Source organism: Pongo pygmaeus, chromosome 20 (assembly GCF_028885625.2).
Source record: "Pongo pygmaeus isolate AG05252 chromosome 20, NHGRI_mPonPyg2-v2.0_pri, whole genome shotgun sequence".
NCBI lineage: Eukaryota > Metazoa > Chordata > Mammalia > Primates > Hominidae > Pongo > Pongo pygmaeus.
This window is the reverse complement of record NC_072393.2, coordinates 61,551,300-61,564,993: the sequence shown is the minus strand read 5'-3', so window position 1 is coordinate 61,564,993 and position 13,694 is coordinate 61,551,300. Positions and strand designations below refer to the sequence as shown.

Genomic DNA, 13,694 nt, shown 5'->3' with positions numbered 1-13,694 from the left:
CAGGCATGTGCCACGACGCCCAACTAACTTTTGTATTTTTAGTAGAGACGGGGTTTCGCCATGTTGGCCAGGCTGGTCTCGAACTCCTGACCTCAGGTGATCCGCCTGCCTCGGCCTTCCAAAGTGCGGGGATTACAGGTGTGAGCCACCGCACCTGGCAGATACAAAATATTTTCATTTTGACTTGTAATCAATATAAAAAGGATCATTAAATATATACACCAAGTATATACTCACACACAAAAAATATATATATAAAGGATCAATGAGATAGTTGACATTCTTAATTTCATACCAACTCTTCAAAAGCCGGTGTGGATCTTACACTAATGGTTCATCTCATTTCACAAAAGCCACCTCACGGTGCTCAACACTCACGTGGAACTCGTGGCTGCCACACTGGACAGTGCAGAGCTGGGCCTCCCTGCCTCCACCTGCTGGATGCAATGGTTAAGGAAGGGCTGGAAAGTTCGAGGGCCAGAAACTACAACTGATTTTCCCTCCTGTGCTGGTTTTCAGCTCCCAACCCAGTGAGGAACCTGAGAGTGGAGGCTCAGACCAACAGCTCCATCGCCCTGACCTGGGAGGTCCCCGATGGCCCAGACCCACAGAACTCCACCTACGGGGTTGAGTACACTGGAGATGGTGGCAGACCAGAGACTCGAAGCACAGCTGACACCAACATCACTGTGGATGGACTTGAACCCGGGTCTTTGTATGCGTTTTCCGTGTGGGTGGGGAAGAATGGAATCAACAGCTCCCGGGAGACTCAAAATGCCACCACAGGTGAGAGGCAGTCACCATTTGTTTTGCTCTTATTTGTTTACGGGACGGTAGGCAGAACGTGGCCGACTGTCTAGTCCACAGTCCCTCTGGGCCATATTGAGCCAGGTACTCATGTCCACATCCTGGGGCAGTCTCAGCTCAGGAGATAAGGAATGAATGTCCATGGTACCTCCAGCTGCCAGTCTGTGTCTAGGACTCTCTAGAATGTGGACCATAATGCCAAGGAGCATCTTCCCGCACCAACAGGAATGTGCAGGGGCCAAGGCATGTTACCTGAGTTTTCAAGGAATTAGATACTGTGAGTGGGGACACTCTGACCCTCTGACTCTTCTTCTAGTTCCCAACTGTGTCACATATTGAGGATGGAAACTCAGATCATCAGCTCCATGATCCTGATGTGGACAGCTCCCTCTGGCTAGATCTCCATTGTCCAATATGGTAGCCACTACCCACACGTGGCTATTAAATTTAAGCTCATTAAAGTTGCATGAAACTGCAAATTCAGTTTCATATTTCATATGTTTGAAAGCCCTGTTGAAGGGTTTCCACTTCCTTCTCTGTTATCCTACCATACTGGAGGGTGGGAGAGCATTTCCATCATTGCAGAAGCTCAGTTGGAAAGCGCTGGCTCAGGTCTTTGCTACTCAAAGTGTGGTCCATGTGTGGGCAGCATCCGTGTCTCTGAGAGCTGATGGAAATACATTGGCCAGTGACACTGATGGGAAAAAAAAGGGTTGGGGAGAGTGCAGACTGTCAGCTCCATCCTAGCCCTGCTGAGTGAGAACCTGCATTTCACAAGGTCCCCCGTGAGTTGTACACACAGTAAAGAATAAGAAGCACTGGCCTAGACCATACACTCTGCATCTACTGGCACCAGCTGTTGAGGGAGAACTAGGAACTCTGATGATCAAAAATGTCCACTTGGCTGGGCACGTTGCCTCACGCCTGTAGTCCCAGCACTTTGGGAGGCCGAGGTGGGAGGATCAGCTGAGATCAGGAGTTCGAGACCAGCCTGGCCAGCATGGTGAAAAAATATAAAAATTAGCCGGGTGTGGTGGTGCACACCTGTAGTCTCACCTACTCGCAAGGCTGAGGCAGGAGAATCACTTGAACCCGGGCGGCAGAGGTTGTGGTGAGCCGAGATCGTGCCACTGCACTACAGCCTGGATGACAGACCGAGACTCTGTCTCAAAAAAACAAACAAACAAAAAGCTCACTGGCTGCCCTTGTTATGTTCTGTAGTCCTGCTCATATTAGATCTTTCTTCCTAATTTCTCAGCCCCCAACCCAGTGAGGAACCTGAGAGTGGAGGCTCAGACCACCAGCTCCATCTCCCTGAGCTGGGAGGTCCCCGATGGCCCAGACCCACAGAACTCCACCTACTGGGTTCAGTGCACTGGAGACGGTGGCAGAACAGAGACTCGAACCACAAGAGACACCAATGTCACCGTGGATGGACTTGGACCCGGGTCATTGTATACGTTTTCTGTGTGGGTGGAGAAAGATGGAGTAAATAGCTCTGTGGAGACTGTCACTAGTGCCACAGGCAAGAGGCAGCCACTGTTTTATTTTTACTTCTTTTATAAGGACAGTGGTAGGGGGTGGTTGAGAGCTGGCAAAATGCGACAGGTTCTTTAGTCCAATAGAAACACAGTGGAAGCCACACGTGAGAATTTCAATTTTCTATCAGCCACATAAAAATAAGTAAAAAGAAACTGGTCAGCCTGTCTCTACAAAAAAAATAAAAAAGTAGCTGTGGTGGCGTGTTCCTGTGCTTCCATCTACTCAGGAGGCTGAGGTGAGAGGATGGCTTGAGCCCGGGAGGCAGAGGTTGCAGTGAGCTCTGATTGGACCACTGCACTCCAGCCTGGGCAACAGAGAGAAACCCTGTCTGAAAAAAAAAAAAGAAAGAAAGAAAGAGAGAGAGAAAGAGAGGAAAGAAAGAAAGGAAGGAAGGAAGGAAGGAAGGAAGGAAGGAAGGAAGGGAAGAGAAGAGAGAAACTAAATTACTATGAGATATTTTATGTAGCCCATCAGATACATTTTTTTTTTTTTTTTTTTTTTTTGAGACAGAGTCTCGCTCTGTCGCCCAGGCTGGAGAGCAGTGGCGCAATCTTGGCTCACTGCAAGCTCTGCCTCCCGGGTTCACGCCATCCTCCTGCCTCAGCCTCCCGAGTAGCTGGGACTATAGGCACACACCGCCACACCTGGCTAATTTTATGTATTTTTAGTAGAGATGGGGTTTCACTGTGTTAGCCAGGATGGTCTTGATCTCCTGACCTCGTGATCCACCCGCCTCGGCCTCCCAAAGTGCTGGGATTACAGGCGTGAGCCACCGTGCCCGGCCTCCATTGGAGATTAGGTTTCAGCATATGAATTTGTGGGAGGGGACACACATATGGAAGCTATAGTACTACTCAAATTATGACCCACATGTGAGCAGCATCAGTGTTCTGGGGAGCTGACTGGAAATGAGAGATCTCAGCTCCACCCCAGACCTACTGCTCAGAACCCACATTTAACAAGATCCCCTGTGAGATGTGCACACATTAAAGTTTTTTCTTTTTCTTTTTTTTTTTTTTTGAGACTGAGTCTCGCTCTGTTGCCCAGGCTGGAGTGCAGTGGTGCAATCTCGGCTCACTGCAAGCTCCGCCTCCCAGGTTCAAGTGATTCTCGGGCCTCCGCTTCCTGAGTAGCTGGAATTACAGGCACACGTCACACCATGCCCGGCTAACTTTTGTATTTTTAGTAGAGACAGGGTTTCTACTAAACCCTGTTGATCATGTTGCCCAGGCTGGTCTTGAACTCCTGACCTCAGGTGATCCACTTGCCTCAGCCTCCCAAAGTGCTGGGATTACAGGCGTGAGCCACCACGTCTGGCACATTAAAGTCTGAGAAACACGGTCTAGAACATACACCCTGCATCTGCTGGCACCAGCAGTTGAACAAGAGCTAAGATCATTGAGGGCAGTGAGGGGCCCACTCTTGCCCCGTTCTGTTCTCTATCTCTGCCAACAGGATCTTCTTCCTAATTTCTCAGTCCCCAACCCAGTGAGAAACCTCCATATGGAGACTCAGACCAACAGCTCCATCGCCCTGAGCTGGGAAGTCCCCGATGGCCCAGACCTTCAGGACTACACCTACTGGGTAGAGTACACTGGAGATGGTGGTGGAACTGAGACCCGAAACACAACAAATACCAGTGTGACAGCTGAGGGACTTGAACCCGGAACCTTGTACACATTCTCTGTATGGGCAGAAAAACATGGAGCACGCGGCTCCAGGCAGAATGTCAGCATCTCCACAGGTAAGAACCCTCAACGGCCACTCCCTGTTTTGGTGAGAGGTTAAGAACCAGCAGGAGCGGCATGGCACCTCCTCTGGGCTCTGGCTCTGTGGTCTGTAGGCTCTTCAGACATCTGCCTCTCCAAGTCCACAGGACAGATGTAATCACAGCTGGGGGCTGGCTCTACCCTGAAGAAGAGAGCCCATCCAGACGTCTCCTCCCGCTGAGCGTGGGGCTATGGGGACACAGGTCTTTTCTTTCTTTCTTTCTCCTTCCCTTCCCCTTCCTTCCTTTTCTTCCTTTCTTCCTTCCTTCCTTTCTTTTTTCTTTTTTTTTTTTTTCTTTTATTATTATTATTATTATTATCATCATTATTATACTTTAGGTTTTATGGTACATGTGCGCAATGTGCAGGTAAGTTACATATGTATACATGTGCCATGCTGGTGCGCTGCACCCACCAACTTGTCATCTAGCATTAGGTATATCTCCCAATGCTATCCCTCCCCCCTCCCCCCACCCCACAACAGTCCCCGAAGTGTGATGTTCCCCTTCCTCTGTCCATGTGTTCTCATTGTTCAATTCCCACCTATGAGTGAGAATATGCGGTGTTTGGTTTTTTGTTCTTGCGATAGTTTACTGAGAATGATGATTTCCAATTTCATCCATGTCCCTACAAAGGACGTGAACTCATCATTTTTTATGGCTGCGTAGTATTCCATGGTGTATATGTGCCACATTTTCTTAATCCAGTCTATCATTGTTGGACATTTGGGTTGGTTCCAAGTCTTTGCTATTGTGAATAATGCGGCAATAAACATACGTGTGCATGTGTCTTTATAGCAGCATGATTTATAGTCCTTTGGGTATATACCCAGTAATGGGATGGCTGGGTCGAATGGAATTTCTAGTTCTAGATCCCTGAGGAATCGCCACACTGACTTCCACAAGGGTTGAACTAGTTTACAGTCCCACCAACAGTGTAAAAGTGTTCCTATTTCTCCACATCCTCTCCAGCACCTGTTGTTTCCTGACTTTTTAATGATCGCCATTCTAACTGGTGTGAGATGGTATCTCATTGTGGTTTTGATTTGCATTTCTCTGATGGCCAGTGATGGTGAGCATTTTTTCATGTGTTTTTTGGCTGCATAAATGTCTTCTTTTGAGAAGTGTCTGTTCATGTCCTTCGCCCACTTTTTGATGGGGTTGTTTGTTTTTTTCTTGTAAATTTGTTGGAGTTCATTGTAGATTCTGGATATTAGCCCTTTGTCAGATGAGTAGGTTGCGAAAATGTTCTCCCATTTTGTAGGCTGCCTGTTCACTCTGATGGTAGTTTCCTTTGCTGTGCAGAAGCTCTTTAGTTTAATTAGATCCCATTTGTCAATTTTGGCTTTTGTTGCCATTGCTTTTGGTGTTTTAGACATGAAGTCCTTGCCCATGCCTATGTCCTGAATGGTAATGCCTAGGTTTTCTTCTAGGGTTTTTATGGTTTTAGGTCTAACATTTAAGTCTTTAATCCATCTTGAATTGATTTTTGTATAAGGTGTAAGGAAGGGATCAAGTTTCAGCTTTCTACATATGGCTAGCCAGTTTTCCCAGCACCATTTATTAAATAGGGAATCCTTTCCCCATTTCTTGTTTTTGTCAGGTTTGTCAAAGATCAGATAGTTGTAGATATGTGGCATTATTTCTGACGGCTCTGTTCTGTTCCATTGATCTATATCTCTGTTTTGGTACCAGTACCATGCTGTTTTGGTTACTGTAGCCTTGTAGTATAGTTTGAAGTCAGGTAGTGTGATGCCTCCAGCTTTGTTCTTTTGGCTTAGGATTGACTTGGCGATGCGGGCTCTTTTTTGGTTCCATATGAACTTTAAAGTAGTTTTTTCCAATTCTGTGAAGAAAGTCATTGGTAGCTTGATGGGGATGGCATTGAATCTGTAAATTACCTTGGGAAGGATGGCCATTTTCATGATATTGATTCTTCCTACCCATGAGCATGGAATGTTCTTCCATTTGTTTGTATCCTCTTTTATTTCCTTGAGCAGTGATTTGTAGTTCTCCTTGAAGAGGTCTTTCACATCCCTTGTAAGTTGGATTCCTAGGTATTTTATTCTCTTTGAAGCAATTGTGAATGGGAGTTCACTCATGATTTGGCTCTCTGTTTGTCTGTTATTGATGTATAAGAATGCTTGTGATTTTTGCACATTGATTTTGTATCCTGAGACTTTGCTGAAGTTGCTTATCAGCTTAAGGAGATTTTGGGCTGAGACAATGGGGTTTTCTAGATATACTATCATGTCATCTGCAAACAAGGACAATTTGACTTCCTCTTTTCCTAATTGAATACCCTTGATTTCCTTCTCCTGCCTAATTGCCCTGGCCAGAACTTCCAACACTATGTTGAATAGAAGTGGCGAGAGAGGGCATCCCTGTCTTGTGCCAGTTTTCAAAGGGAATGCTTCCAGTTTTTGCCCATTCAGTATGATATTGGCTGTGGGTTTGTCATAAATAGCTCTTATTATTTTGAGATACGTCCCATCAATTCCTAATTTATTGAGAGTTTTTAGCATGAAGGGTTGTTGAATTTTGTCAAAGGCCTTTTCTGCATCTATTGAGATAATCATGTGGTTTTTGTCTTTGGTTCTGTTTATATGCTGGATTACATTTATTGATTTGCGTATATTGAACCAGCCTTGCATCCCAGGGATGAAGCCCACTTGATCATGGTGGATAAGCTTTTTGATGTGCTGCTGGATTCTGTTTGCCAGTATCTTATTGAGGATTTTTGCATCAATGTTCATCAAGGATATTGGTCTAAAATTCTCTTTTTTTGTTGTGTCTCTGCCAGGCTTTGGTATCAGGATGATGCTGGCCTCATAAAATGAGTGAGGGAGGATTCCCTCTTTTTCTATTGATTGGAATAGTTTCAGAAGGAATGGTACCAGCTCCTCCTTGTACCTCTGGTAGAATTCGGCTGTGAACCCATCTGGTCCTGGACTTTTTTTGGTTGGTAAGCTATTGATTATTGCCACAATTTCAGCTCCTGTTATTGGTCTATTCAGAGATTCAACTTCTTCCTGGTTTAGTCTTGGGAGGGTGTATGTGTTGAGGAATTTATCCATTTCCTCTAGATTTTCTAGTTTATTTGCATAGAGGTGTTTGTAATATTCTCTGATGGTAGTTTGTATTTCTGTGGGATCGGTGGTGATATCCCCTTTATCATTTTTTATTGCATCTATTTGATTCTTCTCTCTTTTTTTCTTTATTAATCTTGCTAGCGGTCTATCAATTTTGTTGATCCTTTCAAAAAACCAGCTCCTGGATTCATTGATTTTTTGAAGGGTTTTTTGTGTCTCTATTTCCTTCAGTTCTGCTCTGATTTTAGTTATTTCTTGCCTTCTGCTAGCTTTTGAATGTGTTTGCTCTTCCTTTTCTAGTTCTTTTAATTGTGATGTTAGGGTGTCAATTTTGGATCTTTCCTGCTTTCTCTTGTGGGCATTTAGTGCTATAAATTTCCCTCTACACACTGCTTTGAATGCGTCCCAGAGATTCTGGTATGTTGTGTCTTGGTTCTCGTTGGTTTCAAAGAACATCTTTATTTCTGCCTTCATTTCGTGATGTACCCAGTAGTCATTCAGGAGCAGGTTGTTCAGTTTCCATGTAGTTGAGCGGTTTTGAGTGAAATTCTTAATCCTGAGTTCTAGCTTGATTGCACTGTGATCTGAGAGACAGTTTGTTACAATTTCTGTTCTTTTACATTTATTGAGGAGAGCTTTACTTCCAAGTATATGGTCAATTTTGGAATAGGTGTGGTGTGGTGCTGAAAAAAATGTATATTCTGTTGATTTGGGGTGGAGAGTTCTGTAGATGTCTATTAGGTCCGCTTGGTGCAGAGCTGAGTTCAATTCCTGGGTATCCTTGTTGACTTTCTGTCTCGTTGATCTGTCTAATGTTGACAGTGGTGTGTTAAAGTCTCCCATTATTAATGTGTGGGAGTCTAAGTCTCTTTGTAGGTCACTCAGGACTTGCTTTATGAATCTGGGTGCTCCTGTATTGGGTGCATATATATTTAGGATAGTTAGCTCTTCTTGTTGAATTAATCCCTTTACCATTATGTAATGGCCTTCTTTGTCTCTTTTGATCTTTGTTGGTTTAAAGTCTGTTTTATCAGAGACTAGGATTGCAACCCCTGCCTTTTTTTGTTTTCCATTTGCTTGGTAGATCTTCCTCCATCCTTTTATTTTGAGCCTATGTGTGTCTCTGCACGTGAGATGGGTTTCCTGAATACAGCACACTGATGGGTCTTGAGTCTTTATCCAATTTGCCAGTCTGTGTCTTTTAATTGGAGCATTTAGTCCATTTACATTTAAAGTTAATATTGTTATGTGTGAATCTGATCCTGCCATTATGATGTTAGCTGGATATTTTTCTCGTTAGTTGATGCAGTCTCTTCCTAGTCTCGATGGTCTTTACATTTCGGTATGATTTTGCAGTGGCTGGTACCGGTTGTGCCTTTCCATGTTTAGCGCTTCCTTCAGGAGCTCTTTTAGGGCAGGCCTGGTGGTGACAAAATCTCTCAGCATTTGCTTGTCTGTAAAGTATTTTATTTCTCCTTCACTTATGAAGCTTAGTTTGGCAGGATATGAAATTCTGGGTTGAAAATTCTTTTCTTTAAGAATGTTGAATATTGGCCCCCACTCTCTTCTGGCTTGTAGGGTTTCTGCTGAGAGATCTGCTGTTAGTCTGATGGGCTTCCCTTTGATGGTAACCCGACCTTTCTCTCTGGCTGCCCTTAACATTTTTTCCTTCATTTCAACTTTGGTGAATCTGACAATTATGTGTCTTGGAGTTGCTCTTCTCGAGGAGTATCTTTGTGGCGTTCTCTGTATTTCCTGAATCTGAATGTTGGCCTGCCTTGCTAGATTGGGGAAGTTCTCCTGGATAATATCCTGCAGAGTGTTTTCCAACTTGTTTCCATTCTCCCCGTCACTTTCAGGTACACCAATCAGACGTAGATTTGGTCTTTTCACATAGTCCCACATTTCTTGGAGGCTTTGCTCGTTTCTTTTTATTCTTTTTTCTCTAAACTTCCCTTCTCGCTTCATTTCATTCATTTCATCTTCCAGGGCTGATACCCTTTCTTCCATTTGATTGCATCGGCTCCTGAGGCTTCTGCATTCTTCACGTAGTTCTCGAGCCTTGGTTTTCAGCTCCATCAGCTCCTTTAAGCACTTCTCTGTATTGGTTATTCTAGTTATACATTCTTCTAAATTTTTTTCAAAGTTTTCAACTTCTTTGCCTTTGGTTTGAATATCCTCCCGTAGCTCGGAGTAATTTGATCGTCTGAAGCCTTCTTCTCTCAGCTCGTCAAAGTCATTCTCCGTCCAGCTTTGTTCCGTTGCTGGTGAGGAACTGCGTTCCTTTGGAGGAGGAGAGGTACTCTGGTTTTTAGAGTTTCCAGTTTTTCTGCTCTGTTTTTTCCCCATCTTTGTGGTTTTATCTACTTTTGGTCTTTGATGATGGTGATGTACAGATGGGTTTTTGGTGTGGATGTCCTTTCTGTTAGTTTTCCTTCTAACAGACAGAACCCTCAGCTGCAGGTCTGTTGGAGTACCTGGCCGGCCCTGTGAGGTGTCAGTCTGCCCCTGCTGGGGGGTGCCTCCCAGTTAGGCTGCTCGGGGGTCAGGGGTCAGGGACCCACTTGAGGAGGCAGTCTGCCTGTTCTCAGATCTCCAGCTGCGTGCTGGGAGAACCACTGCTCTCCTCACAGCTGTCAGACAGGGACATTTAAGTCTGCAGAGGTTACTGCTGTCTTTTTGTTTGTCCGTGCCCTGCCCCCAGAGGTGGAGCCTACAGAGGCAGGCAGGCCTCCTTGAGCTGTGGTGGGCTCCACCCAGTTCAAGCTTCCAGGCTGCTTTGTTTACGTAAGCGAGCCTGGGCAATGGCGGGCGCCCCTCCCCCAGCCTCGCTGCCGACTTGCTGTTTGATCTCAGACTGCTGTGCTAGCAATCAGCGAGACTCCGTGGGCGTAGGACCCTCTGAGCCAGGTGCAGGCTATAGTCTCCTGGGGCACCGGTTCCTAAGCCCGTCGGAAAAGCACAGTATTCGGGTGGGAGTGGCCCGATTTTCCAGGTGCCGTCTGTCACCCCTGGAAGGGGAACTCCCTGACCCCTTGCGCTTCCCGAGTGAGGCAATGCCTCACCCCTGCTTCGGCTGGCGCACAGTGCGCTCACCCACTGACCTGCGCCCACTGTCTGGCACTCCCTAGTGAGATGAACACGGTACCTCAGATGGAAATGCAGAAATCACCCGTCTTCTGCGTCGCTCGCGCTGGGAGCTGTAGACCGGAGCTGTTCCTATTCGGCCATCTTGGCTCCTCCCCCCTTCCTTCCTTTCTTGCTCTCCTTTCTTGCTTTCTTTCTCGCTTTCTCTCTTTCCTTTCTTTTCTTTCTCGCTTTCTCTCTTTCCTTTCTTTTCTTTCTTTCCTTCCTTTCTCTCTTTCTTTCCTTCTCTTTCCTTCCTTTAAAGCCTTCCTTTCTCCCTTCCCTCCTTGTTCCTTCTTTTCTTTCTCTTTCTTTCCTTCTTTCTCTTTCTTTCTCTCTGTCTCTCTCTTTCTTTCTCTCTGTCTCTCTCTTTCTTTCTCTCTCTTTCTTTCCTTCTCCTTCCTTCCCTCCTTCCTTCCTTCCTCCCTTCCCTCTTTCCTCCCTTCCTTTCTCTCTTTCTTTCTTTTCTTTCTTTCCTTCTTTCTTTCCTTCCTTCCTTCCTTCTTTCTTTTCTTTCTTTCCTTCTTTCCTTCTTTTCTTTCTTCTTTCTTGAGACAGAGTTTTCCTTTGTTACCCAGGCTGGAGTGCAATAGCACAATCTCAGCTCACTGCAACCTCTGCCTCCTGGGCTCAAGCAATTCTCCTGCCTCTGCCTTCCAAGTAGCTGGGACGACAGGCACGCACCACCACACCCAGCTAATTTGTGTATTTTTAGTAGAGACAGGGTTTTGCCATGTTGCCCAGGCTTGCCTTGAACTCCTGGCCTCAAGTAATGCACCCACCTTGGCCTCCCAAAGTGTTGGGATTACAGGCGTGATCCCAAAATGTTGGGATTACAAACATTTTTTGTAGAGACAGGGTCTCATTATGTTGCCCAAGCTGGTGTCGAATTCTTGGGCTCAAGTGATCCTCCCGCCTCGGCCTCCAAAAGCACTGAGATTACAGGAGTGAGCCACCATGCCTGGCCTGAACCTGGAACTCTTTAATCCTTGGTCATTTGGGCTAAAAAGATGAAATTTGTCAGCTCCCTCTAGAAACGTGGTGTGTCTAGAGTGAGAAGACACCCTACCTGGGGTTCCTGTGGGAAAGAAAATACAGAGATCAGATCTTGAGGGCCATGAGAGGTGGAGGACTACAAATCCCATCACACCATGGGGCCATGACTTCATAAGCTGAAGCGATACAAGAATCCATAGCCTCATGGGAATTGTAGTTTCAGTGGGTGGGATTGGTGTGCATTTGGGAAGAACAGAAAGACGACAGGGTGGGACCCAGGGCTGTAGCCAGGGGACGGAGCAGGCTAGGAGATTCTGGTCTCCATGGTCTTTGGGTATCTAGGCTCTTTCCTGTGGTTCAGCCTCCTTAGCCACTGGAGCCATCAATAATGGATATCTCAGCTTTGCTGTGGGGGAGAGGCAGGCAGGCTCGGGTAGAAGGGTCTTCAAGGATACCCCCTTAGGCCTCTGTTCTCACTTCTCAGCTCCCAGTGAGGTCACAGATCTCCAGAATGAAACTCAGACTAAGAACTCAGTCATGCTGTGGTGGAAGGCCCCTGGAGACCCCCACTCTCAGTTGTACGTATACTGGGTCCAGTGGGCCAGCAAGGGACGTCCCCAGAGGGGGCAAGATCCCCAAGCGAATTGGGTCAACCAGACTGGCAGGACCAATGAGACATGGTACAAGGTGGAGGCCCTGGAACCCGGGACTCTGTACAACTTCACCGTGTGGGCAGAGAGGAATGACGTAGCCAGTTCCATGCAGAGCCTCTGTGCATCCACATGTGAGACTCCCCTTCCTGCCTTCAAGTGGTGAACTGGGCTTAGCTCAGGCCTTGCGAGCTGAGAGGTGAATGGAATACAAATCCCATCAAGCCACGGGCCATGACTTCATGAGCTGCAGTGATGGAGGAGCCCAAGGCCTCATGGGAGTTGTAGTTTAAAAGAACTTACTTGTGTCCCTTCGGGGAGGACAGAAAAGGAGGGAAGATGAGGTAGTTTGGATTTGGCAAGGAAGGGATGGGCTCATCTCAGAAAACTGGTCTGAGTAGTGGGGGTAGGGGTGGAGGGGGTGGAAAGCCACCTTGGATGGCACTGCTGACTTCTTGCTTCCTTCACCCAGACCCAGACGCAGTCACCATCACTTCCTGTGTCAGCGCCTCAGCGGGCTATGGAGTCCACTTGACCTGGTCCTGCCCCCAGGGAGGCTACGAGGCCTTTGAGTTGGAGGTGGGAGGACAGCGGGGCTCCCAGGACAGATCTTCATGTGGGGAGGCTGTGTCTGTGTTGGGGCTCAGGCCGGCTCAGTCCTACCCAGCCACCATCACGACCATCTGGGACGGAATGAAGGTTGTGTCTCTCTCTGTGGTCTGCCACACCGAGAGTGCAGGTGAGCAGAGCCGCGCGGGCCAGGCAGCTATGATGAAATTCTCAGTAGACCCCATCAGGCCCCATTGTGAGGAAATCAGTGGGACTCTTTTGTTTCTCATTTCCTTTGAAACATCTTTTTATTTTGTATTTTGAGATGGAGTTTTGCTCTTGTTGTCCAGGCTGGAGTGCAGTGGCACGATCTTGGCTCATTGCAACCTCTGCCTCCCGGGTTCCTGCCTCAGCCTCCTGAGTAGCTGGGATTACAGGCACGTGCCACCACGCCTGGCTAATTTTTGGGTTTTTAGTAGAGATGGAGTTTCACCATGTTGGCCAGGCTGGTCTCGAACTCCTGACCTCAGGTGATCTGCCTGCCTCAGGCTCCCAAAGTGCTGGGATTACAGGTGTGGGGCACCATGCCCAACCACAACTCACCACTTAAAGGTACAATTCAATGACTCTTCTTATATTCACAGCATTGGGCGACCATCATCGCTATCAATTTTAGAACATTTTCATTACCCCCAACAGAAAGCTCACCCCGCTGAGCCACCACTCCCTAGTTCTCCCATTCCTCAGCCCCCAGCCCTCGGAAATCTCTCATCCACTTTCAATCTCTATAGATTTGCCTCTCCGGGACATTTCATTAAAATGCAATCATAGAGTGGGCACAGTGGCTCATGCCTGGAATCCCAGCACTTTGGGAGGCTGAGGTGGAAGGATCACTTGAGCTCAGGAGTTCAAGACCAGTCTGGGCAACAGAGTGAGACCCCATCTCTACATTTTAAAAAATTAGCCAGCTGTGGTGGTGTGTGTCTGTAGTACTAGCTACTCAGGAGGCTGAGTTAGAAGGATTACTTGAGCCCGGGAGGTTGAGACTGCAGTGAACTATGATCGGGGCCACTGCACTCCAGCCTGGGTGAAGGAACGAGACCCTGTTTCAAAAACAAAAAAAATGCAATCATACATTATGTGTTTCTTTGTGACTGGCCACTT

The 13,694-nt window shown here is 46.8% G+C and overlaps 1 protein-coding gene across 1 annotated transcript in view; it reads left to right on the top strand.

Moving 5' to 3' along the window:
• Positions 1–13,694, top strand: part of PTPRH (protein tyrosine phosphatase receptor type H) — a 36,334-nt gene that overhangs the window by 7,007 nt on the left and 15,633 nt on the right. The window contains 5 exon segments of the mRNA XM_063658908.1: positions 520–786; positions 2,066–2,332; positions 3,827–4,093; positions 11,816–12,115; positions 12,454–12,720. Of these exon segments, the coding sequence (XP_063514978.1) occupies positions 520–786; positions 2,066–2,332; positions 3,827–4,093; positions 11,816–12,115; positions 12,454–12,720 (1,368 nt within the window).